Genomic DNA, 25,828 nt, shown 5'->3' with positions numbered 1-25,828 from the left:
CCTTTTTATCATTCCCTACATTAATAGCGCATATCAGACAGAGAGTCATGGAACATGAAATGAGGAGGGACACTAAACTAAGGAACACTTACCGAAGCAGTCTGGCACAGCTCTTTGGTGAGCCGCTCCAGTATCTGCTGCAGGTTCTTGGAATCCTGCCTCTTTTTAGGGATCAGTTTGAACTCCTTGTTCTCCCTGGGTTTCACCCGCAGCTTCAGACCGTTCATGTCGTGCTCTAACCGGGACAGCGTGGCCTGCAGACTATCATTCTCACTGAATTCCACAATAGCGTACACACCCTGTGGACGGAAGACAATGGATTATAGACATATGACAAGGGGTATGTCAACCAACTGTTTGGGCTGGGGGGCCATAAGAATACTGCAAATAATATTCCTCTCTAGCTAGCTATGGAAAAAACCTTTATAAAGCAATGGATTATCCTACCATTAAATGTTTTGCATGTCAGCAATCAAGTTTAAGAGGTCTAACTTTCAAATCTGCCTGATTTCTTTATTTTGAAAGTGACATATCTTGAAAACTTGATTGGTGACATGCAAAACATTTTGGGACTATATCAACAATGGACTAATGAAAGAGTTGTCCTTTAATAATTATGGTTTGGGATGTTCAATCCATCAGGCATTATTTTACAACCAACCTTTACTTGCCGATACTTCCTTCATTCAGCTTGGAAGGTACCAGTGTTTTCTAAACTCCCATGGCTAGTCGCAGGTGGAACTTTGGAATTTAGCAAATGCTAAATTTGCACCATGAAGTAATCTGACAATGTATATGCCGCCATCTTTTCAATTTCTGATTGAGAGAATATAATATTGAGAGAAGAGATGGGAGCAAGATGATATTGACAATGGCCCCAAACCTAGATCAGCACTCCAACTACTTAGAGCTCACCTTGTCTTTGTCCATGATGACTTCGGACACTGGTCCAAACCTTTGGAAGTAGTCTACAAGGTCAGCTTGAGCTGTATCCGGTTTGATCCCACTGACAAACACACTGTTCTCCACCTGAGCCTTCCGAGTCGCCCGCACTGTGCTCAGCTTCACATGCTTTCGCCCTTTCACATGGGCATCCAGACTGGCCTCTGTAGATTCAGTGTTTTCCAGTCAGTAAAGAAAATTGGTCACAAAACTGATATGCATAACGTTAGAGTATCCAGCAGACATGTGTAAAACTAAGCCAGCGTCCGTTTCAATTGTCATGAATTCATATATCTAGCTAAGCATTTACTGTAGGTAATCTACTTCTGTAAACTGAAATTGATAAAATATCATAGAAATTCTAAAAGGTTAGCTAGCTAACGTTACTGTCCTAGCCACCTGTACGATTGGCTGATTAGTTTACAGCCGACAGAGTAATGAACTAGTTAGCTATCTTATAAAGTAAGTTAGCCATATAGCTGGTTGGTTTGTGGCTAGCCGATAGCGAGCTAACGTTAACTGCAACCAAATAGCAAAACGACGACATTCACTTACTATTGGGTACATTCACATTGCATAGGATGCAATGAAAACCTCTCGCAGTGGATCGTATGTCTTTGTCCAAATCTTCCATTTCGCAAGAAACCAAATAAACAATTCAACAAAGTAAATTATTATTTTTTTCTTCTCAAATCTCCCTCCGTCGTTCACCGTGCGTTCTTCTCCTTAGTCCATCCGCTATCTCATCCGGGTAAATGTGCATGCCTCAATTACTAGTTCCGCTAGAAATATGAATGTCATAATTTGAAATGGACATAATATTGCATTCTGGATTGCATTTTTTTTTACAAATTCAAATCTAAATATGTCAATAACCTAAGACAGACCTGGCATTTAAAACTTGTTGCACAGAGTATCTGCTAAAAACTGCTCCCTTTATCGCTGGATGGGTGGGTCTGAGAATGTCTTTCTGCGAAATTTAGGGGAGATGCGCTTCCTTCATAATCGAGCTGTGCTCGAATACCCATACCAACGTACTGTATACTACATACTTAATGAGTATACACTACCGGTCAAAAGTTTTAGAAAACCTTCTCATTCAAGGGTTTTTCTTTCATTTTCTACATTGTAGAATAATAGTGAAGACATCAAAACTATGAAATAACACATTAAATCATGTAGTAACCAAAAAAGTGTTAAACAAATCAAAATATATTTAATATTTGAAATTCTTCAAATAGCCACCCTTTGCCTTGATGACAGCTTTGCACACTCGTGCCATTCTATCAACCAGCTTCACCTGGACACTTTTCCAACAGTCTTGAAGGAGATATGCTGAGCACTTGTTGACTTCTTTTCCTTCACTCTGCGCTCTGACTCATCCCAAACCATCTCAATTTGGTTATGGTCAGGGGATTGTGGAGGCCAGGTCATCTGATGTAGCACTCCATCAGTCTCCTTCTTGGTAAACTATCCCTTACACAGCCTGGAGGTGTGTTGGGTCATTGTCCTGTTGAAAAACAAATGATAGTCCCACTAAGCCCAAACAAGATGAGATGGTGAATCACTGCAGAATGCTGTGGTAGCCATGCTGGCTAAGTGTGCTTTGAATTCTAAATATATCACAGAGTGTCACCAGCAAAGCCCCACCACACCATAACACCTCCATGCTTTGCAGTGGGAAATACAGATGCAGAGATCATCCGTTCACCTACACTGCATCTCACAAAGCAATAACGGTTGGAACCAAAAATCCACTGGTCTAATGTCCATTGCTTGTGTTTCTTGGCCCAAGCAAGTCTCTTCTTATTATTGGTGTCTTTTAGTAGTGGTTTATTTACAGCAATTCGTACATGAAGGCCTGATTCACAGTCTCCTCTAAACAGTTGATGTTGAGATGTGTCTGTTACTTGAACTCTGAAGCATTTATTTGGGCTGCAATTTCTGAGGCTGGTAACTCTAATGACCTTATCCCTCCTATCCTCCTGCTGCAGAGGTAACTCGGTCTTCTATTCCTGTGGTGGTCCTAATGAGAACCACTGTCATCATAGTGCTTGATCGTTTTCTGTATTGACTGACCTTAAAGTAACGTTGGACTGTTGTTTCTCTTTGCTTATTTGAGCTGTTCTTGCCATAATATGGAGTTGGACTTTTTTGGCTATCATCTGTATACCCCCCTTTTTTTAGGTTACTCATGATTCCTTGTTCTTTCATAGTTTTGATGTCTTCACCATTATTATACAACATAGAAAATAGTACAAATAAAACAACCTTGACTGAGTAGGTGTTCTAAAACTTCTGACTGATAGTGTATACCACACAATATTAGTTCATTTTAGTATACTGTAAACGAAGGTACTAGGGCTTCGCCTGTACCGGAAGTTAATACTGTTACTATGCAACCTCTTGCTTGCTTGTTAATTAACAAATTACTAATTTTATGATTTTGGGTGTGTTCGTAAATTCAATCTGAAGTGACAGTTTGCTCAGAATGTCAGACTACTCGCTCTAGCAGAGTTGGTTAGGCTGTTTTGTGTTATCCAGAGCGTTGGTGACTAACTGTGCTGCTGGCAACAATTTAAATACGCTTTTTTTTGTGCCTATGTTTACTGTCAATATTGACACCGGTCATATTCAACAGGTGTTGAGCGTTATTCTGCGCTATGAAATTGGAATAATCAAAACAACACATGTTGCGTAGTTAGTTAAATAGCATATAGTTAATATAATGCCTGGCAAGTTCAATGTATTAGTAGGTAGCTAATGTTAGCAACATACCGGTACATAATGTGTTTTATAAGAGATAGCATATCTAAAGTCACGCCCATTTTCTGAAGAAATTCCATTATGGGACCTAAAAGCACAGAAATACTGTCCACTGCCTGTATACTTCGTATTTTGGCGAATTTAGTGCGACATCCGGGAACTTTTGGTATAGTAACTATATCCATACGATGACCAATAAGCATACTACATACTCAATTTCTATCACATATACAGTTAGTGCAGGTTAATACGAGTATTCAAACACAGCTTCGGTATTAGATGGTCAATGATCATAATTATTGTATGTTTATAATGCAGCTAGAATAAACATGAAACATTTCCTACACAGCTTGTTTGCGCATACTAGAAATTATAAGAGGAATACAATATCTGGCAGGGCCAACATACTTGCCAGCTGAAAACTGGATCTCATCTTTTATTTCTAGATGCAGTCAGAAGTCATCTAAACCACAATGCATTTTTCTGCACAGTATGTGAACTTTGGAACAATTCCTTATTTTTTATTTTACTCCGAGACAACTGACAATTACTTTATGACAAGGGGTGTCAAACTCTGCTGGTTTTTGCTTTCAATTAAGACTTAACTAGACAACTAGGTGAAGGGAGTTTCTAACTAATCTGTGACCTCAATTCATCAATCAAGTACAAGTGAGGATAAAAAAAAACCTGCAGACACTCGGCCCTTCGTGGAATGAGTTTGACACGTACTTTATGCAGATACCAAATGTTTAAAGCTTACAAGGCTTCTTTTTGACAGTAAAGATGACCACTTGTTTCCTCAGAGGGTCTGGGGCAGAGATGGGGAGCTTTGCACCATTTGTTCTCTTCACAGGTTCTGGAAACCATTTCATACAAGAGCTGCCTCCTTGCTTTGTGTGTCAAACAAAGCAGTTATTCTTTTAAACGGCGATGTCATTTTGGCCAAGACAACCACAATGGAAATACTTGAATCGTTTGTGAATGTATCCGCACTAATCTGAATGAATAATGTGTGGGGATAACCTCCATGCATGTGGTATTGTATGTGTTGGAGTTAAATCAAAGACAAATATAAAAATGTACAGTACCAGAACCTACTCAATAATGCTACAGCATAATAAGAAATTCTGACAACTTAAGTTTTTGATTTTTAATATGAATAATTTCACCCAAACTATTTTCAGTCTAAATACAAATTCTTTAAAAATGTAAAAAAATATTCAGAGAATGTAGCAAAACTAACCACAATTAAGACCAAAAATCAGAATAATATTGTAAAGCACTGGCCTTCAATTATACATCTGTAACTCCAGGCAAGTACAAAAAAAAAACAAGTTGAGCATTAGCATTTCTATATCAAAGCATTAAAAACAAACAAAAATCTATGACTGCCTAAGCTCTATTTTCTTGCTGCTCTCCCTCTGCGGGGCTTACACGGCTGCTCCGACTCAGTACCTTGCTCAATGTCAATTTCCTGAGATACAGTTTTTCCTTTTGTCGCTTTACCTCTTCCTTTTGTAGCAGCCACAACTGTGGCATCGGGGATGGTCTCTTCCTCCGGGACAGCAGGAGTAGTGCTCGTGGCCTCAACGGGAGCTGCTGCAGTAGACTTTGCTGCCCGTCTTGTTTTCTTGACAGGCTCCTTTGGAACAGCTTTATCAGAGAGATCTGCCTCTTCAGTTGTCATAGATCTTGCTGCATTTCTTTCGTTTACTGGCTTTGAACTGGGGACCGTGGCTTCAGCAGCAGAGGTCTCTATGGTGCTATGGCGTGCCCTTTTTGAGGGTGTTGATTGTACGGTCTCCTCTTTGACCGCGACGTAAGATCTTGCTCTTCTCCCTCGCACTGTCTTCACAACCTGCTGTTCTTCACTCCGTTCAGGCTGTTCTTCAACCTTAGTAACAGGAACAGTATCATTCCGTCGGGATGTCTTCTGTTTAGGAAGAGGGGTGACCTTGTGTGTATCTTCCAAATCAAGTTTCCAATTCACAGATTTTGAGGTCTTTTTTGAGCCTTTGTCAATGGTTTCCATGCCTTCAATAGAATTTGCCTGGTCAGAGGTCGTTTCAGAAACAGCATTTCCCCTTTTAGGGGCTTTTCCTCTTCTAACCACAGCAGTCATAACCTCCGTGTCTGTTACCTCAGCCTCCAACAGAGTGCTCTCGGCTGCAATGGTGATTTCATCTGCAGAGACTTTGGATTTAGCTGCCCTTCTACCTCGCTTGACAGGCTCAGTTGGAACTTCCACAGTTGCTTCTGCAACAGTGGGCACCTTTGTGGAATCAGCTGCTCCTCTGCGTGCTCGCTTGGCAGGCACTTCATCCTTCACAACGGCTTTTGCCTTCCTTCTCCATCCCAGTTTGACAACCGGAGCTTCCAGCAGTTCTTCAGCATCAGCCTCTTCACACTCTGGTCTAGCATCAACCTCAGTTTGTGCAGGAAGGTGGACCTCCTGCACTACCATGTTCTCAACTTCCACCACTTCAGGAACCTTCTGCTGCTTTGCTCTTCTTCCTCCTCTTTTAGGTTTCTCTGTAGGGGGAGCAGATGTTTCCTCTGGAGTCTCTGTGGATACTGGCGGGACGACACACCCAGGGTCCTGTTTAGTCCTCCTTCCCACTCTTTTAGGTTTCTCAACCGAAGCCAAGGTAGTCTGCTCCTGGAGCTCAACAGTCAGAGTCTCAACGGTGTGATCCTCAACAGGCTCAACTTGCTCTACAGAAGCTTGCTTAGTCTTTCTTCCCCCTCTTTTGGGTTTCTCAACTGGAGCCACAGTAGTCTGCTCCTGGAGTTCAACAGTCAGAGACTCAACGGAGTGATCTTCAACTTGCTCTACAGAAGCCTGCTTAGTCTTCCTTCCCCCTCTTTTGGGTTTCTCAACTGGGGCTACAGTAGTCTGCTCCTGGAGTTCAACAGTCAAAGACTCAACGGGGTGATCTTCAACTTGCTCTACAGAAGCCTGCTTAGTCTTCCTTCCCCCTCTTTTGGGTTTCTCAACTGGAGCCACAGTAGTCTGCTCCTGGGCTTCAACTTCAACAGTCAGAGACTCAACAGGGTGATCCTCAACAGGCTCAACTTGCTCTACAGAAGCTTGCTTAGTCTTTCTTCCCCCTCTTTTGGGTTTCTCAACTGGAGCCACAGTAGTCTGCTCCTGGGCTTCAACTTCAACAGTCAGAGACTCAACAGGGTGATCCTCAACAGGCTCAACTTGCTCTACAGAAGCTTGCTTAGTCTTTCTTCCCCCTCTTTTGGGTTTCTCAACTGGAGCCACAGTGGCCTGCTCCTGGAGTTCAACAGTCAGAGACTCAACGGGGTGGTCCTCAACAGGCTCAACTTTCTCAATAGAAGCCTGCTTAGTCTTCCTTCCCCCTCTTTTGGGTTTCTCAACTGGAGCCACAGTGGCCTGCTCCTGGAGTTCAACAGTCAGAGACTCAACGGGGTGGTCCTCAACAGGCTCAACTTTCTCTATAGAAGCCTGCTTAGTCTTCCTTCCCCCTCTTTTGGGTTTCTCAACTGGGGCCACAGTAGTCTGCTCCTGGAGTTCAACAGTCAGAGACTCAACGGGGTGGTCCTCAACAGGCTCAACTTTCTCTACAGAAGCCTGCTTTGTCTTTCTTCCCCCTCTTTTGGGTTTCTCAACTGGAGACACAGTGGCCTGCTCCTGGGCCTCCACTTGTTCAATACTCACAGACTCCACTTGATCTACAGGCTCCTGCTTAGTCTTTCTTCCTCTTATGGGTTTTGCAAACAGGGCTGAGGCCTCCACCTCTTCTGTAGGAATATCAACCGCCACAACATTTTCTTCCATTGTTTTGGCTTCTTCAGATTCCTGTTTACCCCGTTTTCCTCTTGCCTGTGGTTTCTCAACAGGAACACTAGCAGGCATCTCCTTGGCTTCCACAATCTTAACTGGAGGAATTTCAAGAACCCCCACTTCAACTTCTTCTACTGAATCCTGTTTAGGCTTTCTTCCTCTCTCAGACCTAACGACTGGAGTCTGGGCCTCAAACGTCTCAGTGACAGGAACACTCACAGCTTCAGTGTTCTCCAACACGGTTTCAACTTGTTCTACAGAAGCCCGTTTGGCCTTTCTTCCTCTTCTGGGTTTCTCCACGGGGACATCAGAAGTTGGCTGCTGGTCCTCAATTGGAGGAATTTCAGCACTCTCACTTTCAACAGCGTTCTCCTGCACTGATTCAACTCTCTCTACAGAAGCCCGTTTGGCCTTTCTTCCGCTCTTGAGCTTTTCATCAGGAACGGGGTCAACTGCCATTTTCTCCTGGACATCCACAGAGTCCATAGTTTCTGCTGGTGCCTCAACACTACTGGTCTCATTACGCCTTGCCGATCTCACTCTAGCAGGTGGTGGCACAATCCCCTCGGTTTTCTTTACTCTACCTTTTACTGGAACAGAAGGCTCTTCACTGTCAAGATGTGCCATCTCCACTGCCTCAGCAGGTGCAGCAACGGGCTCAGCAAGAGGAGCAGGTTGTTCTTCCTCCACTGCCTCAGCAGATGCAGCAACATGCTCAGCAAGAGCAGGTTGTTCTTCCTCCTGCACTGCCTCAGCAGGTGCAGAAACGGTCTCTACCTCCTCCACTGCCTCAGTAAGAGGAGCAGGTTGTTTTTCCTCCACTGCCTCAGCAGGTGCAGAAACTGGCTCTTCTACCTCCTGCACTGCCTCAACAAGAAGAGCAGGTTGTTCTTCCTCAGCAGGTGCAGAAACGGTCTCTACCTCCTGCACTGCCTCAGCAAGAGGAGCAGGTTGTTCTTCCTCCACTGCCTCGGTTGTCATGGCATCAGGAATCTCTTGGGCGTCACCAGAAATTTCTTCAGCAGGTTGAGCGACGTGCTTGGGGGTCTTCACAACATCTAAGCTTACTTTCTGAAGAGCCTTAGGCCCTCTTGGCGTGTTCTGTTTAGAAGATCTATTTCTCTTTGGAGTGGGTGCTTGAGGGTATTCAAACCTGAAAAGGAAAATATAAAATTAAAATGTTAACAGTACACCATTAAACCTATGGATCCAAGTGTATGGTTTAACATTACAAATAATTGTTTAATTATGGGTTAGGACATGCTGTCCATCACATTTTAAAATGGACTATAAGCAAACTAAACTAGAGCCTGACTGATTTTTAATCGGTGGGCCGATATTATAAAAAACGGACGATAGCAGCCTTTTACGGATGTATTTGCATCAGCGTTTAATCCACCGAAAATGGCCGAGATAAGGTGCAGAGAAAACATCTGAGGAAAAATAGACTCTTTGCATTTCATTAGTCCTTTAGGGAAGCCCGCAAAATCTGATGTGTTATATTCAATCAGTAGGGAACAATCAGTTGTAGGCCTTCAGATATTTTTGTAGAAATTAAAATGAAATGTCATTTGCATTTCATCTTTACAATAATTGTAATCATTTTCTGATTCCATGCCTTCAGTTTGTGTTGTAAAGAGCAGGGTTAATACTGAATAGAGAAAATGATCAAAATCAGGATTCTCTTTGGTGGTCTCTGGGTAGAACAATTGAGCTAGCTCAGCCAGCCATTGGCTAGGCCTTCAGAAGCTGGACAGAAGGCTTCTGGCATTCAACTGTATTAGAGCAGAATGAGTGACAGTGGAATGGCCCAATCACATTGACAGGACCCGACAAGAGAAAATAAGTTTCACAAGCAGTAGTTCGCTCACACTAGTAACGTTCACTAGCTTTTGTTGTAGTGTGACAAAATAGCGAAGGCAGCTGCAGCAGCTGTTAACTTCAAGATGGATGTTTTTGCTAATTTGCTAACCTTTAAGATGTACTTTTATACTATGTTTACAACTGATTATCTGATGAGTGGCACTGTTTTGTTGCAGCTCGCTTGATGTTAGCCATCTCTGAAAACAATGACTGAAACATTGTTGCATGTAAAACTTTGAATCCCATGTCAGTGTGATAGACATGATCAAATATATTTGCAATGGAAGGTAATAGCGGTTTTTATTTTATTTTACATAAAATGGTTGTGCTGTTGTATTGGTATGATTTCATGGGGCCTACTGGAGTGAATGGGCTGCTTATTCTTTAGCATTATTTGATGCTGTTTAACGGCTGTCGCTTGTATCAGCAGTGCCTGACCAGAATTGGCTCTCCATCAGTGCACAGGTATTACGGTCCCTGTCCATTCAGCACAGTGAGCCCGTCACCTTTGATGTGACACTTGTCGCTATTGTTGATAGTGGTGTTGGCTACATGTCCATGCCGGTTCCGTCTGGGTGGCAACCCGAACCGCAGCCAGACCGGTTTGTTTAATAAATGTCAAAAAGTATTGATTAAAGATGTCGAGCGCATTAGGTGATGCTTCGTTCAGTTATTTTCTAGATTTGTTTGATACGCATTGGAAGATTTGATGCCTCTGAATGCCTAGTTTCTAAAGTCAGTTGGCCACCGCATTCATTTATGTACATAAACCATGGATTGCTGATGCTATGTATTGGCCAGGGGAAAAAAATAGTAATGGTCTTTTTGTAGGCACTAACTCAGTCATGTTCCGTTGGACAAAGCAGATGAGGAAAATGGCGTTAATATACTTTTTGTTGTATAAGATAATCATCAGCTAATATCACTGAATGTATGTAATAAAGCACATAAGGACCATAAAGGCTTCATAAAAAGGTAATGTTAACTGACTGCTATCATCTCATAGAAAAAATGTATAAGACCGCCTAAGCCAGTGATGGAAAATAGAGTTGGTTTATTCTAAAACCCTATATACACTTTCCCAATAGCGATGGCGGAACAAACCGGAAGCTCTATTGAGGCTTTCAAGTCAACGGTCGGCCATATTGGCACTCCCCAGTAGGAGCAGTTATCCATAGGAATTCATGAAATTCTAAAGTATTTCAATCGTTTCAAGGAACAAAGTTTTTTTTATTTTAATTAAAACATTTTTTTTGTAATGGGGACAGTAACATTAGTAATGTCTAAACATTTTACTTTAAGGAAAATATTTACCATGCCTTCAGAAAGTTGACACACCCCTCGACTTATTACACATTTTGTTGTGTCACAGCATGAATTTAGAAATAGATTTCCCCCTCCCCCTGGCCTACACACAATATCCCATGTCAAAGTGGAATTGTGTTTAGACTTTTTTTGCAAATTCATTAAAAATGAAAATAAATACATTGCCATATCAAAGTGGTTGACTAAGGTTCAGGAGTAAGTCACAATAAATTGCATGTACTGTGTACAATAATACTGTTAGAAAAAAATAGACTCCACTATCTCTGCACCCCACACATAAAATTATCTGTAAGGTCCCTCAGTCAAGCAGGGAATTTCAAACAGATTCAACCACAAAGATGAGGGGGGTTTTCCAATGCCACAAAGGGCACCTATTGGTATGTACTTTTTTAAAAAGCATGCAGTCACTACAAAGCCGTTCTTCCCAACTCCCTTGCCAGGGATTTCACCAGGAGGCCAATAGTGACTTTAAAACAACGGCTGTGAAGGGAGACAACTGAAGACGGATCAACACCAGTTACTCCAAAATACTAACCTAATTGAAATAGTGAAAAGGAAGCATGTAGATAATAAAGAATATGAATCCTGTTTGCAACAAGACACTAAAGGAATACTGCAAAAAATGTGGCCAAGCAATAAACCTTTTGCCCTGAACAAAGTGTTATTGCATTTGCCCAAAACATACAACACGCTCCACATTTTCAAGCATTGTGGTGGCTGCATCATGTTATGGGTATGCTTGTAATCATTAAGGACGGGAGTGTCAGGATAAAAAAGAAACAGAACTAAGCACAGGCAAAATCCTAGAGGAAAACCTGGTTCAGTCTGCTTTCCACCAGACACTAGGAGATGAATTAATCTTTCAGCAGGATCATAACCTAAAACAAAACCGAAGCTACACCAGAGTTGCTAACCAAGAAGATGTTGAATGTTCCTGAGTGGCAGAGTCATGGTTTTGACTTAAATCTGCTTGAAAATGTATGTCAAGACCTGAAAATGGTTGTCTAGCGATTATCAACAACCAATTTGACAGAGTTTGAAAGAATGGGGAAATGTTGGCAAATCTAGGTGGAAAGCTCTTCGAGACTTACCCAGAAAGACTCACTGGTGTAGTCGCTGCCAAAAGTTGATTCAACATGTATTGAGGGGTTGAATAGATTTAATCAAGATTGGTTTTATTTTTCATTGTTAACAAATCTTAGAATGTTTGTACGGTGTAGATTGTTGACTGAAAACGACAATTAAATCACATTTAATCCCAGTTTGTAACAACAAAATGTGGAAAAAGTCAAGGAGTGTGAATACTTTCTGAAGGCACTGTATATTTATTCTTAGTTGTGTTTAGCTCACAATTTAAAAGTATGCGTTAAAGGTGTCTAATAGAATAAATGTGGCAAACAAGACACATTAATAAATGCATTTCTATAGCTTCTAAAATATATATTTTTTTGTGGTGGGGAGTACCCTAACCAAACCATAATCCTTAGCATTTTACATTTCAACTTCAATGGGGTAAGCAAGGACCGTTCACTGAGGCAACACTTGGGGCGAAAGGCAGCAATATGCCAGCAGCCAATTTTGTGAGTTGTGTTTTTCATTTTAAGTGACAACTACCAGAATTCAGTGACCACAGCTCTTCAATTGACGACAACATAGCTACCGTAAATACCAATACATTGAAAATGTGTCCCGTGTCATTTTCCAGCAGGCTAGCACGAGGCAGCCATCTTCAGAGGCACATTTTTGCTGCAATCAGTAGTTTATCCTCATTTCACTAGAGTAACAGTTTTTCCATAAACATATCTTGTCATTCTGGTGCTCAAATTTTGTTGCTTACATTTAATGTTCTTTAATCAAATTTATGAAATAAGCCTAGAGTATTTTTGCAGGGCTGTTTTAAGCGCAATCCATACAGAAGATGTATCCCCCCCAGCTATAGTAATAAAATATTTGGCAGATGTCGTTAACTTCGACTCTACCTATCCCTGTAGCGGGATCATTTTCGTCGGCAACCGCTGAATAGCATAGCGCAACAGTCAAATAATATTACTAACAAATATTAATATAATCACAAGTGCAATATTGCGAAACACAGCTTAGCCTTTTGTTAATCACCCTGTCGTCTCAGATTTTGAAATTATGCTTTACAGCAAAAGCAATCCAAGCGTTTGTGTAAGTTTATCAATAGCCTAGCATAGCATTATATAGACTTAGCATTAGGAAGCTTGGTCACACAAAATCAGAAAAGCAATCAAATTAACCGTTTACCTTTGATCTTCGGATGTTTACACTCACGAGACTCCCAGTTACACAGCAAATGTAACTTTTGTTCCATAAAGATTATTTTTTATACCCAAAATACTGATGTTTGTTTGCCGCGTTATGTTCAGAAATCAACCAAACGTTTTTTATAATCATTCCTCAGATATTATTGAATATATATATATATATTTTAAACTATATCAACCGAGTGTGTAGCTTTTTCCATAACAGCGGGAGGAACAATGGCGGCTTTACTCAACTCACTCTGAGAGCCCACACCACTCCCCTTATGCAATCCTTCACTCTCCTTTTTCGAAATAAAAGCCTGAAACTATGTCTATAAAGACTGTTGACACCTTAGGGAAGCCACAAAGGAATCTGGTTAATATCCCTTTAAATGGAGCAATGGGAGTCTATGGAACATGGAGTTTTCAAAATAGACGCCACTTCCTGGTTAGATTTTTCTCAGGGTTTCGCTTGCAATATCAGTTCTGTTATACTCAGACAATATTTTGACAGTTTTGGAAACGTTAGTGTTTTCTATCATAATCGGTCAATTGTATGCATATTCTAGCATCTGGTCCTGAGAAATAGGCCATTTACTTTGGGAACGTTATTTTTCCAAACATAAAAATAGTGCCCCCTAGCTTCAGGAGGTTAACAGGTGAATATTTACATTAAAATCAGATCAAAAATCCCATATCGGTCAGGCTCTAGACTAAACACATTAAATACATTCTTATTCGCCGACTTATAAACTGACATAAGATGCACAAACCTGAAAGAACGGTCAATAATTGTGATTAGATCCCCATGTTTTAAATGTTCAGACTGCTGCAAAACCTCTCCATTGACACGGGTCGGGTTCGTTGAACTCAAATTAGTTAAAATAACCTGCAAGAGAAGGGGGGGAAAAAAATATCTTACAACACTTGCTCTACAGACACTAAAATTAAAGTAACTGACTTATTGAAGGCAGCAATTATATTGGCTGACTCTGCAATTACCTCGTTATTTTCATTCAACTCAATCCTGCAATGCTCCTTGGATACTTCGGGAAGTTTAACGCAAATGTCGCAGTCAGGTTTCCTAAGAGACAATGAGAACATAATAAATATTCTGTAGAAAGGTTGTCAACATTTCCTGATTTCAATGTATACCAGTCATCAGCTCTGCAAATATATGATTGTCACATTCTTAAACATAAAAAAAAAAAACTGTTTAAGGCATTTAAGTTGTATTTCATGGTTTATCTTTATCCCCATAACCTGTTACTCCAGAAACAGCTACAATTGCTGGGGTTCACACAGCACACATATGGAAACAAAAGTTCAGTTGAGTAAATGCTAAATGTGTGGCAATTTATAAACAAGAGCAGGCTAAATCCAATCCATAATTAATTTTCAGTGGATAAGGCTGAATGGATCTCTGGGGTCTGTGGTGACATCTCTTTTGAAATGTTTAGAAAAGCTGTAATAGTGAACAAAGCTCAACAACCGAAGACAGCAGTAGAAAGGCCGCCTCGTCACAAATTTAAAAGGGACCCCAAGTAGGGATTGGCAAAAACATTAAGAAATCTAAGATGTGTCAAATAAATTTGATCCTGCTCTGGGCTCAAGCTATGCATTTGGTTTGCTAACTCGCTAGATGTCAAGATTAAGCAAATGTCTCTGCTGTAATCAAGAAGCTTGATTGGCTAGCAAGTAAACAAACCAAATGCATAGCTGGAGCCCTGGGCTGGATATAATTTGACACATTTCAGATGACATTTTTTCTTCCTCCCGGTACTGTAAATCAACCTGTTGGTACTTCAAAATATAATGTACACCGGGGTTTCAACCCAAGCCCAGCACCAAGTAAAAACCACGTTCCATACATGCAGCAAAAGTAGACTCATACAATTATCAGTACCATACAAAACTATGAATATATTACATTTAGACAATGGCACTCACTGCTATGGCATTTCACATATTGACAGATTTGAACAGCTTAAGCTCACCTCCCAAATAAGCATGATGCAGTCAGAGGAAACGCAGTCCCATCTCCGCCACTCCTTTTGATTACAACTATTTTCCCGAACAGGGGCATTTTGAATTCAACGTTACCTAAATAAAAAATAAAATGTTAGGACATTGAGCAAACATGTGAAATGTGTGACTCGATGATTCTAGCTACTAGCTAGGAGAGCCAAGTTGTTACGATTCGTAAAAAGAACAGCAACCAATAATCTGTGTGCAAACTGGTTAGTACAGCCGAGCAAGATTCAATTGAGTGACTGCAGTGCCTCTTGATAGTAGTAAACTACTCGTAGGTTACATGAGTTAAGAATTGAATCGCCAACCAATATGCATTGAACACGCATGCCACTGTGCTTACCAACCTAGCCAGCCAAGTAACCACGCTCTTCCGCGTAAACTAATTACCGGTAGCAGAATAAGCAGAGCGTCAAACACCAATGTAGAATTGCTATTCAAACATTGATGTGGACTGAAGGGCGAAGCTAACTTGTCACTCTGTGCATTGTGAATGCTCATGTTAGCCATCTAGCAAGCAGATATGTTACCTGAGAGGCATTTAGGAGAAATGGCGTCGCCGTGAATCTGAAAATTAAACAAAGACCCTTTTAATTAAAAAGCTGATACAGTTTAAATATTCAGAACCTATTATAGTAGTCATGGGATAAGATGAAATAAACCATTCAACAGCTAACAAACATAACAGGCAAATAAGTTATGCTAAAGACTTTTTGGTATGTAAACTTACCATTATACCAAACAACATCTGTGTTATAAAAAGAGAACAATGTAGCTGAAACTACACAGAAATAGCCGTGTTGCCTTTACCTCTGTCTCGCTGTGGACGTTGTCATCTTGGACTTTACCAGAAATCTCTTCAACAGGTTCAGCGATTTGTTTGGGGGTGGTCAGGAGTTCCCTTACACCAGCTAAGCTTACTTCCTGAGAAGCCTTAGGCCCCCTTGGAGTTGTCATCAGTTTCCCTCTGAGGTCTTCAATGGGTTGCACCTGCTGTCTTGGGGTCTTCATGATCCTCTTCACACCAGTGAGACATTCGAGTTGCTCAAGTTTCTGTTTGGGAGTTGTCATCAGTTTTCCTCTGAGGTCTTCAATGGGTTGCACCTTCTGTCTTGGGGTCTTCATGATCCTCTTCACTCCAGTGAGACACTCGGGTTGTTCGGGTTTCTTCTGTTTGGGAGTCGAAATAGATTTTTTTGATTCTGGCCGCTGTTCTTCCTTCGATTCCTCTGAAGACCTCTCTAAGGCAAGAATCTCATTTTGTGTAGTACGGGAGTCATCAGCTTCCTCTGTGATGAAACTGGATTCTTGACCATCCCGAAGGAGTCTAGTGACTGCATCGCTGTTGTACGCGCCCCGTTTAGCAGTAGAAACAACAAGTGGAGACACCACCATTTCACCTGTGAAGATAGTATGTTTAGTGTCAACCGATTTCAGCATGACTTGGCTAACTGCCAAAATAACAGAAACACATGAGTAAATAATGGATACAAAGTATATTGAAAGCAGGTGCTTCCACACAGGTGTAGTTCCTGAGTTAATTAAGCAATTAACATCATGTAGGGCAGGGCAACTTCAGACCTCGAGGGCCTGCAAACAGCTGATTAATCAAATTGGCCTGCAAATTGATGATTAATCAAATTGGCCTGCAAATTGATGATTAATCAAATTGCATTCTAAACTGAAGATCATGATTAAGTGATTGGAGTCAGGCGTGTTAGCTGGGGCAAAACTGTGACACCAATCAGGCCCCCTAGGACTGGAATTACCAACATTGTATAAAAATGCTGGGCAGGCCATTATTTCGGCTACGCCCCCATAGGATGACAATGCTCCCCATCCACAGCGCACAAGTGGTCACTGAATAGTTTGATGAGCATAAAAACAACGTATGAAACATATAATAGTGTACAATTCAGAAAAAGTCCCCCACACCAGATTCTTCATCATTCATACTCATCTTGACATGATCATAGGGAGAATCTCAATTGCATACTCCTTGTGTCCTCTCACCTCTTCTCAAAACCCATTGGAGAAGGTCAGAGGGGAGGGACAAGGAGTATGCAATTGAGCCCACACCACCCAAAATCACTTACCAGTCTCCTCTGGGGTATTCATCACTGATGATTCAATCATAGATGTAGACTGGGCTCTCAAGGGGGTCTTGAGGGCACTCTGCACATTGACCACAGACTTCCTCTGCCTAGCAGGGGTCTTGAAAATGTCTGCAATGCCTGAAACCACAAACAAAACCAGGTTGCTTTACTTGAGAACAATATGACAATGTATGTAACAAGTCCTTTATATACAATGGATGAGTTCATAAATTCACCCTGGAAATCTACGCCGAATTCTGAGCACCCTGGTTTGAATTCCAAATAATTTTTAAAATTTATGACAGCTATCTTAGCACGTGTATGTATACCTATTAAAATTGTTGCCAGTAAACAGAGTAAGTCACTAATCATCTTCATAACAAACACTCATCGGCTCTACTCTCTAGGGCAAGTAAAAAGTTCAGAGTGAGGCACTCTCTTACAATACAGTATATTTACCAACACCCCACATGAAAAACATATGCACAGAACAGTGGGATTAGGAAATAGACCAATTACCTGACAAATCCTCATCCATTTTCATGTTCTTTTTTAGCACAGAAATGTTGTGGACAAGCTTTGGGGCGGCCCCACTTGGCTGAATGGCTTTCAGCCTGTGAGCTTTTCCCACAACAATGGTCACAGGTGAATCGGCATGACCAGTGCTGACATGTCCTATGAGTTTCCTCACAGGTGTCTGTAACATAACAAACATCAACAAGTTAGGTAATGTAGCCATAGAAAAACTAAATCAAGACTGCCATTTTAACAACAAGCTTCAATTTGCTACACTAGACAAATTTCATAAATTGCAGTCATGGAGGGCAAAATACTATCAAAACATACCTCCGGTTTTGGTACAACAGTCTTCGTCTTAGTCACTCGGGTGGTTTTCTTGGTTGGGATAACAGCTTGGGTCTTGGTCTGGCCAAACTTCACAATGTCAGCCCAGGAATTCACAACTTGAAAACAAAGGAAATTAAACACTTAGATTGCAATCAAAATACAAAATAAGTTACTGAATCTCAAATAGGAAATTAAGTAAATGGATGCATACCTTTCATAGATGCCCGAGAAACACCACTTCTTCTACGGATGACTTGAAGGGAATTTTTCATTGCGCTTTTCTGTGTCGTCTTTGAGGCTGACGACATTGTCATTCGCCTCAAGGGAACACGAGGCGTTACAGTGACAGACGGCTGTAGGACAGAGTCCTGGTCTGCTGTGGGTGATGGGGTGCTGACGAGGGACACTGAGAACCGGCCTTGCATGGTGGGTGTCGTGTTGGCTGATGGCAAACTTGCAGGGGTCTTGGGAGTTTTCCCAGCCTTTGGTGTTTGAGATTCATCTTTTAATGTAGACTTTCTTCGAGCAGGAGATGGAGTCTTGACAGCGGTTTTCGGGGTCTTTTCTTTACCTGGAGATGGCGTTTTAGCTTTTGGTGACTTCTTGGCAGACGAGGGAGTCTTGGCAGATGCCTTTGGTGACTTCTTGGCAGATGCCTTCGGTGACTTGGCGGGCGAGGGAGTCTTGGCAGACGCCTTCGGCGACTTGGCGGGCGAGGGAGTTTTTGCAGATGCCTTCGGCGACTTGGCGGGCGAGGGAGTTTTGGCAGATGCCTTCGGCGACTTGGCGGGCGAGGGAGTTTTGGCAGATGCCTTCGGCGACTTGGCGGGCGAGGGAGTTTTGGCAGATGCCTTCGGCGACTTGGCGGGCGAGGGAGTCTTGGGAGATGCTTTCGGCGACTTCTTGGCAGGCGAGGGAGTCTTGGGAGATGCCTTCGGCGACTTCTTGGCAGGCGAGGGAGTCTTGGGAGATGCCTTCTTTCCTGGACTTCCTTTCACTGGGGCAGATTGTTCATGCTCCTATGAAATGCAAAAATTATTTAAGTGAGAATCAGCAATATATGTGAAATGAGCAAAGTCAGCACACAAACCAAAAGTATATTATTGAACTTACCTTTATCAGACCAATTGCAGACGCTCTCCTGAGGAGTGACTGTTTCATTTTGGGGGCACACAAGCTTCGCCGTCCAGGAGTGGCACCTTTGCATAGTGGGGAGTCAGGAGGAAGACGTTTATCGAACAGTTCCGGCTCCAAATGACCTCCAAATGAAACCCTTTTCCTCTTGCACAGAGGTGTTGGAAATTCAGTTTCAAGGTCTCCACTCTTCCGTTTCTTAGCAGACGACTGTTTAACTGAGTAGATGGAAATGAAAAATATTTTATTATAGTGGTCAAACACATGCAATCACAAGAGGACATGACACCTTAGGTTAAACCAGGGGAGAACTGCCCACTCTCATTGAAACCAGAGGTTCATGGCTGTTTGCAGTACTACAGGCATTGTTAGCAGAAAACAGGACCACTATTATAGTGAATATTTCTTTTTTTTTAGAAGAATCATGGGACCAATAGACCAGAGATCCTTGAAAAGGTTATTTTTAAATTGCACACAGAAGTAGTTAAGGATCATTTAGTTGCTAACGGCGGCCTGCAGTACTCTGGTCGGCCTTGAACTTTGAGTCAGTGATTGAGAGGGGGCAGCTAGGGTGTAAAGTCACTTCCCGGAGTAGCTCAAACTGTGCATGTCTCCATGATAGTGCATTGAAGTCTTAAGATGGCTATCGAGTCTCCGCATAGGAATGAATGGTGTCACATGATTAATGGCTTTGTTTATACATATATACAGACATTGGGTTAAACATAGGAATAATACAGAATCTAAATCAAATAATTGACATTGCTTAAGTTTCAAAGTAGGTTAATTACTGGGCATTTTTTCCTCACCATTGATGGGTGTAGTCACCTCCAGCTCACAAAGCACATCCTGGGCTTGAAGCTTTTCCCCAGCAGGCCTTGGAGAGTGGGAGTGCTCGGTCTTAGGAGTACTTGTCGTGGAATTCTCAGTTAGTACGAGCTGGTCTTGGTTTGAGACGAAAGCATCAGCAGGTGGTTCTACCCCAGTTATCAAAGATTTGATAGGAGTGGCTTCCCTGCTCCTCCTCCGAGTGGGGGTCGTAAGGATTTCTGCAGTCGGACACTCAGAAATCTGCTCAGCCACTTCACTAGCAGTTAACTTCTCGGGGGTTGCCAGGTGACTTTTCCTCTGAGAAACAGGGGCGGATTTTTCTTCAACAGTGGTGGGTGTTATGGACTTTGAAGAACGCCTTTTACCTTTGGGAGTTTCAAGAATAGATGGAGGCAGTTGGATGAAATCTTCGACTGGCACATTCCCCTCAACAACCGGACCTTTGAGGGACTTTCGCTTCTTCTGGGCTGATTTTGGAGTCACTCCAGTGACAGGTGACACATTTTCAGTCTCCGCCGTCTTGGGTGTGGAAATGACAGACGCCCCATCCACTTTCCTGGTTGAGATAGGTTTCTGTGGGCAAAGCCTCGAAGCAGGTGTTCCAAGTGCTTTCTTTGGAGTCTTGGAATCCAGATCTTGTTTGAACATTTGGTACAGCTCACAGAAAGGGGAGCTTGGCTTGTTCTGTTCAAGACTTCCATCCTCCTTGGGTTTGACATCAGAAGTGTTGGTTCCATCTTTAGCGCTGGTATCCCTTGCTTGGGTTTCATGTAAAACCTGTGACAAAGACAGCTTGAGCAGACTTTCTAGGCAATTCATGAGGTAGATTTCCTAAATGGTGCATATAATGAATAGTAAGTCATGCTTTATTATCAAATATGCCTCAGGCTTTTACTTTTAGTGTGCAACATGCATAATACCTGAGGAGTTTCACTTTTGCTAACAGAAGAATATCGATTTTTCTTTGGAGTGGGTGCTGGAGGGTATTCAAACCTGAAGAAAAATAATTACAAAGACCCATTATCATATTGTCTATCCATGTGCATGTTCAAAATGCCAAACACTTATCCATGCTGTCCATCAAATCGGAGGAAGACATAAAGCAGACTAAACACATAATTCTTATTCTCTGACTGTTATAAACCGACAGAAGATGCACAAACCTGAAAGAACGGTCAATAATTGTGATTAGATCTCCATGTTTCAAACGTTCAGACTGCTGAAAAACCTCCCCATTGACACGGGTTGGGTTCGTTGAACTCAAATTAGTTAAAATAACCTGTAAGAGAAAACTGTCTTTCAATACTTGCTCTACAGACATTAAAATAAAGCTGACTTATTCAAGACAGCAATTAGTGCAGTCGGAAAGCATTCAGACCCCTTGACTTGTTACATTACACACAATAACCCATAATGACAAAGCAAAACAGGTTAAGACATGTATTTAAATGTATGAAATAAAAATGTAAAACTGAAATATCACATTTACATAAGTATTCAGACCCTATATGCAGTGCTTTGTTGAAGCACCTTTGGCAGCGATTACAGCCTCGAGTCTACTTGGATATGACGCTACAAGCTTGGCACACCTGTATTTGGAGAGTTTCTCCTATTCTTCTCCGCAGATCCTCTCAAGCTCTGTCAGGTTGGATGTGAGCATCGCTGCATAGCTATTATCAGGTCTCTCCAGAGATGGTCGATCAGGTTCATGTAAGGGCCACCCACTGTGTTGTCTTGGCTGTGTGCTTAGGGACGTTGTCCTGTTGGAAGGTGACCCTCCACCCACAGTCCAAGGTCCTGAATGCTCTGGAGCAGGTTTTCATCAAGGATCTCTCTGTACTTCTCTCTGTACTCTGTACTTGACTATGTGGTCCTTCTGTGGCTCAGTTGGTAGAGCATGGCGCTTGTAACGCCAGGGTAGTGGGTTCGATTCCCGGGACCACCCATACGTAGAATGTATGCACACGTGACTGTAAGTCGCTTTGGATAAAAGCGTCAGCTAAATGGCATATATTATTATTATTATTACTTTGCTCTGTTCATCTTTCGCTCAATCCTGACTTGTCTCCCAGGCACGCTGCCACCACCATAGGGATGGTGTCAGGTTTCCCCCAGATGTTACACTTGGCATTCAGACTAAAGAGTTCAATCATGGCTTCATTAGGCCAGAGAATCTTGTTTCAAGGTCAGAGTCCTTTAGGTTCCTTTTGGCAAACTCCAAGCAGGCTGTCCTGTGCCTTTTACTGTGGAGTGCTGCAGAGATGGTTGTCTTTCTGGAAGGTTATCATATCTCCACAGAGGAACTCTGGAGCTCTTTCAGACTAAGCATTGGATTCTTGGTCACCACCCTGACCAAGACCCTTCTCCCCTGATTGTTGTTTGGCCAGCTCTAGGAAGAGTCTCGGCTGTTACAAACTTCTTCCATTTAAGAATGATTGAGGCCACTATTATTGGGGACCTTCAACACTGCAGAAATGTTTTGGTACCCTTCCCCAGATCTGTGCCTCGACACAATCAGGTCTCGGACCACTACGAACAATTCCTTCAACCCCATGGCTTGGTTTTTGCTCTGTCAACTGTGGGATCTTATATAGACAGGTGTGTGCCTTTCACAATCATATCAAAACAATTGAATTTACAACAGGTGGACCCAAAAAAACATTTCAAGGATGAGCACTGGAAACAGGATGCACCTGAGCTCAATTTCAAAAGGGTCTGAATAGTTATGTAAATAAACTATCAGTTTTTTAATACATTGGCAAAAAATATACCATGTTTTTGCCATGTCATTACAGGGTATTGTGTAGATCTGACTTATTTTATATTTGATCCAATTTAGAACAAGGCTGTAACGTAACAAAATGTGGAAAAAGTAGAGCAATCTGAATAGTTCCCGAATGCGATGTATATTGACTGACTATAGTTACCTCTTTATTTTCATTCAACTCAATCCTGCAATGCTCCTTGGAGACATGAGGAAGTTGAATGCGAATGTCGCAGTCAGGTTTCCTAAGAGACAAAAACACCATTATATTATGTAAAAGGGTTGTCTACATTTTGATTTCATTGCATACATAAAGATTAGGTTCTGTCAATACAACATTTGTGTTTATGGCATGTCAATTATATTTCATAACCCCATTAGTAGGGTGTCCAATCAAAAACGCATTTTTTGACCAATGGGAAAAATTATTAATATTATTGGTTTTTTAAATTGTGTAGATCGCCCTGGAAAAAAAAGGGTCCAAACCACATCTATCATAGTTATTTTCTACCCTTGTAGGATGGCCAAAATTAGGATGACTAAATAAATGGAAGCCCGAGAAAGGGTAATAAAGGTTGTTTAAAAATACATTTAAAAAGTGGCATTGCACCTGACAGGCTCACTTTTGTCTCAAATCTGGAGGACATTAAACTTTTTAGAGCCAAGATGGATGTAGATTTTGAGGCATGGAGTATTTTAATCTTTTAGCATATGCGTCTCAGATAAAAAATATATATATATATATTTCAAAATGTAAAAAAATATATATTTCAAAAAACAATCTTTGAACAACACATTTAATTCAGCTCATGTCATTCAACTTTGAAGACGACCACAAAATCCTCTAAAGTTACGAGAAATCTGCACAACTATGTCAGAGCTAGGTGCTTATTATCGGATGTATTAGGTTACCAAATCTTATTGGATATCATGTTAATGATATGTTAGAGAAAGATCCCACTGAAAGATTCAGAACATGAATAATCATTTATTGGTCAAATGTATTTTATAACATAAGGAAGTACAATTGTCACCCTTGGGTGGACACCCTTCCATAAACTGTCACTCCAGCAAAACGTATTGGGGTTAACAGCAGCACATACAGGAACAGTCCAGTTGAGTAAATGTTAAACGTGTGGCAATTTATCAACATGGGTGTGCTAACCCCAATCCAGTTGACTTTCAGTGGATAAAGTTGAATGGGCCTCTAGGATCTGTGGTGACATGTATTTTGAAGCGCTGTAATACTGATCAACGACAGCAGAAGAAAGCCCGCCTCTTTACAAATTTAAAATGGCTTGACTACAACATTAAACCACTGAGTAAAAACACGTTCCATATAAATGCAGCAAAAGTTGACTTTCATACATTGAACAGTACTAATAAAAAAAATAACGAAAACATACTTAATGACTCTCACTTCCATGGCATTACACGTATTGTTAACATAATTTGAATGCTTTTTCTCACCTTCCAAATAAGCATGATGCAGTCAGAGGAAACTCAGTCCCATCTCCGCCACTCCTTTTGATTACAACTATTTTCCCGTGCAGGGACATTTTGAATTCAACTTTACCTAAAATACAAAGAAACAAACGTTAAGATAATGAGCGATCGTGTAAAATATGACTGATTCAACAATGATTATAGTTAGCCACATTGTTCTGATTTGTAACAGCATCGCAACAATGTATTGATCAATAATCTGTGCCAACTGGTTACAACTGCCAAGTAAGGATACGTTTGAGGATTGTAAACGCTAGCGTCAGTCTTTGTAAATTAGTTACATTTGAGTTTAAAATTGAATCGCCAACCAACATGTATTCCAACACGCATGGCACTGTGCTAACCTAGCTAGGCAACTACCCACGCGCTTCAGTGTTACTGAATTATTCATAATAAACATATTTAGCAAACTACCAACCAATATAGATAGAATGGCTATTCCAACACCGTTGTGAACGGGCAGTCGAAGCTAAATGTTGTTGCCACTTTGAAACGTTCTACGCGATCTAACTTTTGGCAGGCGTTGGCTAGCTACATTTGCAAGCAATTATACATTATTTTGTTAACGTTACCTGAGGCAGTTCAAATATTCTTCAAAACAGCTGGTCGTCCATAAACTACAGGATAATATTTTACCCTTTATTAAACTATAACAATGATTGATAAAATCATCAACCTTGTTTTAAAAGACTCGCCTTACCTTCCTAAAACTGTTTCTCGTTATCTTGCCCTACCTATCTTTAGCTAATGTGTAGATGTGGACGGTTCCTTACTGCGCTTGGCAAAACGGTTAGCGTACTTCAGTGTACATGAAATCCCTCCGCACAATTCAATCTTATTAAAATACATAGTTGTGCTGTGGACTTGGTAGGGCATAAAATATATTGGATATTATATTTTGTAAAACATATACCCCGTTTTACAGATTTCAGTGTGTCAAATGTGCTTTAAAATATGAAGGACTATTTTGTTTACAAGCCCGGCGGAGGACTTCTTCGCCTTCTAAAAGATAGCGTTTGAAAACGTTTGAAATTACGCGCGAAGTGTGTCCATTGGCTGAAATCCTGTTAAAGGTACACGCACAGTAGTAGGAGGCAGAGTGGATTTGTTGAAGGTGAAATAACGTTGTAAGAAATTATACAGTGATATAATCAAACAATTATATCAAACTATTAATTGTTTGTAAGCAGTGTATGTTAAAAGTAAAATTCCCAGAAACAAAAATATACAAATATTAGTTCAGTCTTTTCGTTCCTTGAAACTGAATGGTCAATGTGAACTAATCAAAATATCAAACAAATATATTTGTGAGTATGGTAATGTTAACTTCCCTGAAGAAATACAATAATACGATTATTGTGGAGTCAGATTAATATAATAGTTCGATTAAAAAATGTACATGCTTTGCAAGAAGAACGATTTCCCTAATAATCATATTTACATGGACACGTCTGAAATCAGTCTTCCCGATGGCACTGATAGATGCAGAACATCGACAACCAACATAAACGTTCTACCACAGCGACCATGTTATTTTTGGGAATCATATTTGATTCGGAGTATGGACATATAACTAAAGTTTGTATGTGATAACTACTTCTAAGACGCATACATTCAATTGTTCCGAACTCACTCACGCCAA

General features: G+C 41.1%; 2 protein-coding genes across 10 annotated transcripts in view; both read right to left on the bottom strand.

Moving 5' to 3' along the window:
- Positions 1-1,703, bottom strand: part of tut1 (terminal uridylyl transferase 1, U6 snRNA-specific) — a 15,562-nt gene extending 13,859 nt beyond the window's left edge. For both annotated transcript variants that reach the window (XM_035748841.2, XM_035748850.2), the window contains exons 1-3: positions 1,498-1,703; positions 916-1,106; positions 93-299 (exon numbers count right to left, since the gene is read on the bottom strand). In XM_035748841.2, the coding sequence (XP_035604734.1) occupies positions 93-299; positions 916-1,106; positions 1,498-1,576 (477 nt within the window). In that variant the 5' untranslated portion in view covers positions 1,577-1,703. The remainder of the gene's footprint in view (positions 1-92; positions 300-915; positions 1,107-1,497) is intronic.
- Positions 1,704-4,843: 3,140 nt separating this feature from the next.
- Positions 4,844-24,950, bottom strand: mki67 (marker of proliferation Ki-67). 8 transcript variants are annotated; one of them, XM_052489395.1, is made up of 18 exons: positions 24,759-24,950; positions 24,151-24,256; positions 22,844-22,925; positions 21,080-21,195; positions 20,837-20,909; positions 19,895-20,693; positions 19,065-19,303; positions 18,163-18,970; positions 17,952-18,067; positions 17,625-17,802; positions 17,106-17,243; positions 15,820-16,409; positions 15,540-15,576; positions 14,976-15,081; positions 13,981-14,062; positions 13,752-13,867; positions 6,800-8,675; positions 4,844-6,667 (listed from the first exon to the last, which is right to left on the bottom strand). In XM_052489395.1, the coding sequence occupies exons 2-18, from the start codon at positions 24,237-24,239 to the stop codon at positions 5,108-5,110; spliced, it is 7,005 nt and encodes a 2,334-aa protein (XP_052345355.1). In that variant the 5' UTR covers positions 24,240-24,256; positions 24,759-24,950; the 3' UTR covers positions 4,844-5,107. The 8 variants fall into 8 exon arrangements, with proteins under 8 accessions (XP_052345355.1, XP_052345374.1, XP_052345366.1 ...); XM_052489414.1 differs by having other exon boundaries at positions 6,932-8,675; XM_052489406.1 differs by having other exon boundaries at positions 4,844-8,299; positions 8,444-8,675; positions 24,759-24,949.
- Between the last annotated feature and the right edge of the window lie 878 nt (positions 24,951-25,828).

Source organism: Oncorhynchus keta, chromosome 3 (assembly GCF_023373465.1).
Source record: "Oncorhynchus keta strain PuntledgeMale-10-30-2019 chromosome 3, Oket_V2, whole genome shotgun sequence".
Taxonomy (NCBI): domain Eukaryota; kingdom Metazoa; phylum Chordata; class Actinopteri; order Salmoniformes; family Salmonidae; genus Oncorhynchus; species Oncorhynchus keta.
The sequence above is the reverse complement of the archived record's forward strand: the minus strand, read 5'-3'. Positions and strand labels throughout refer to the sequence as shown.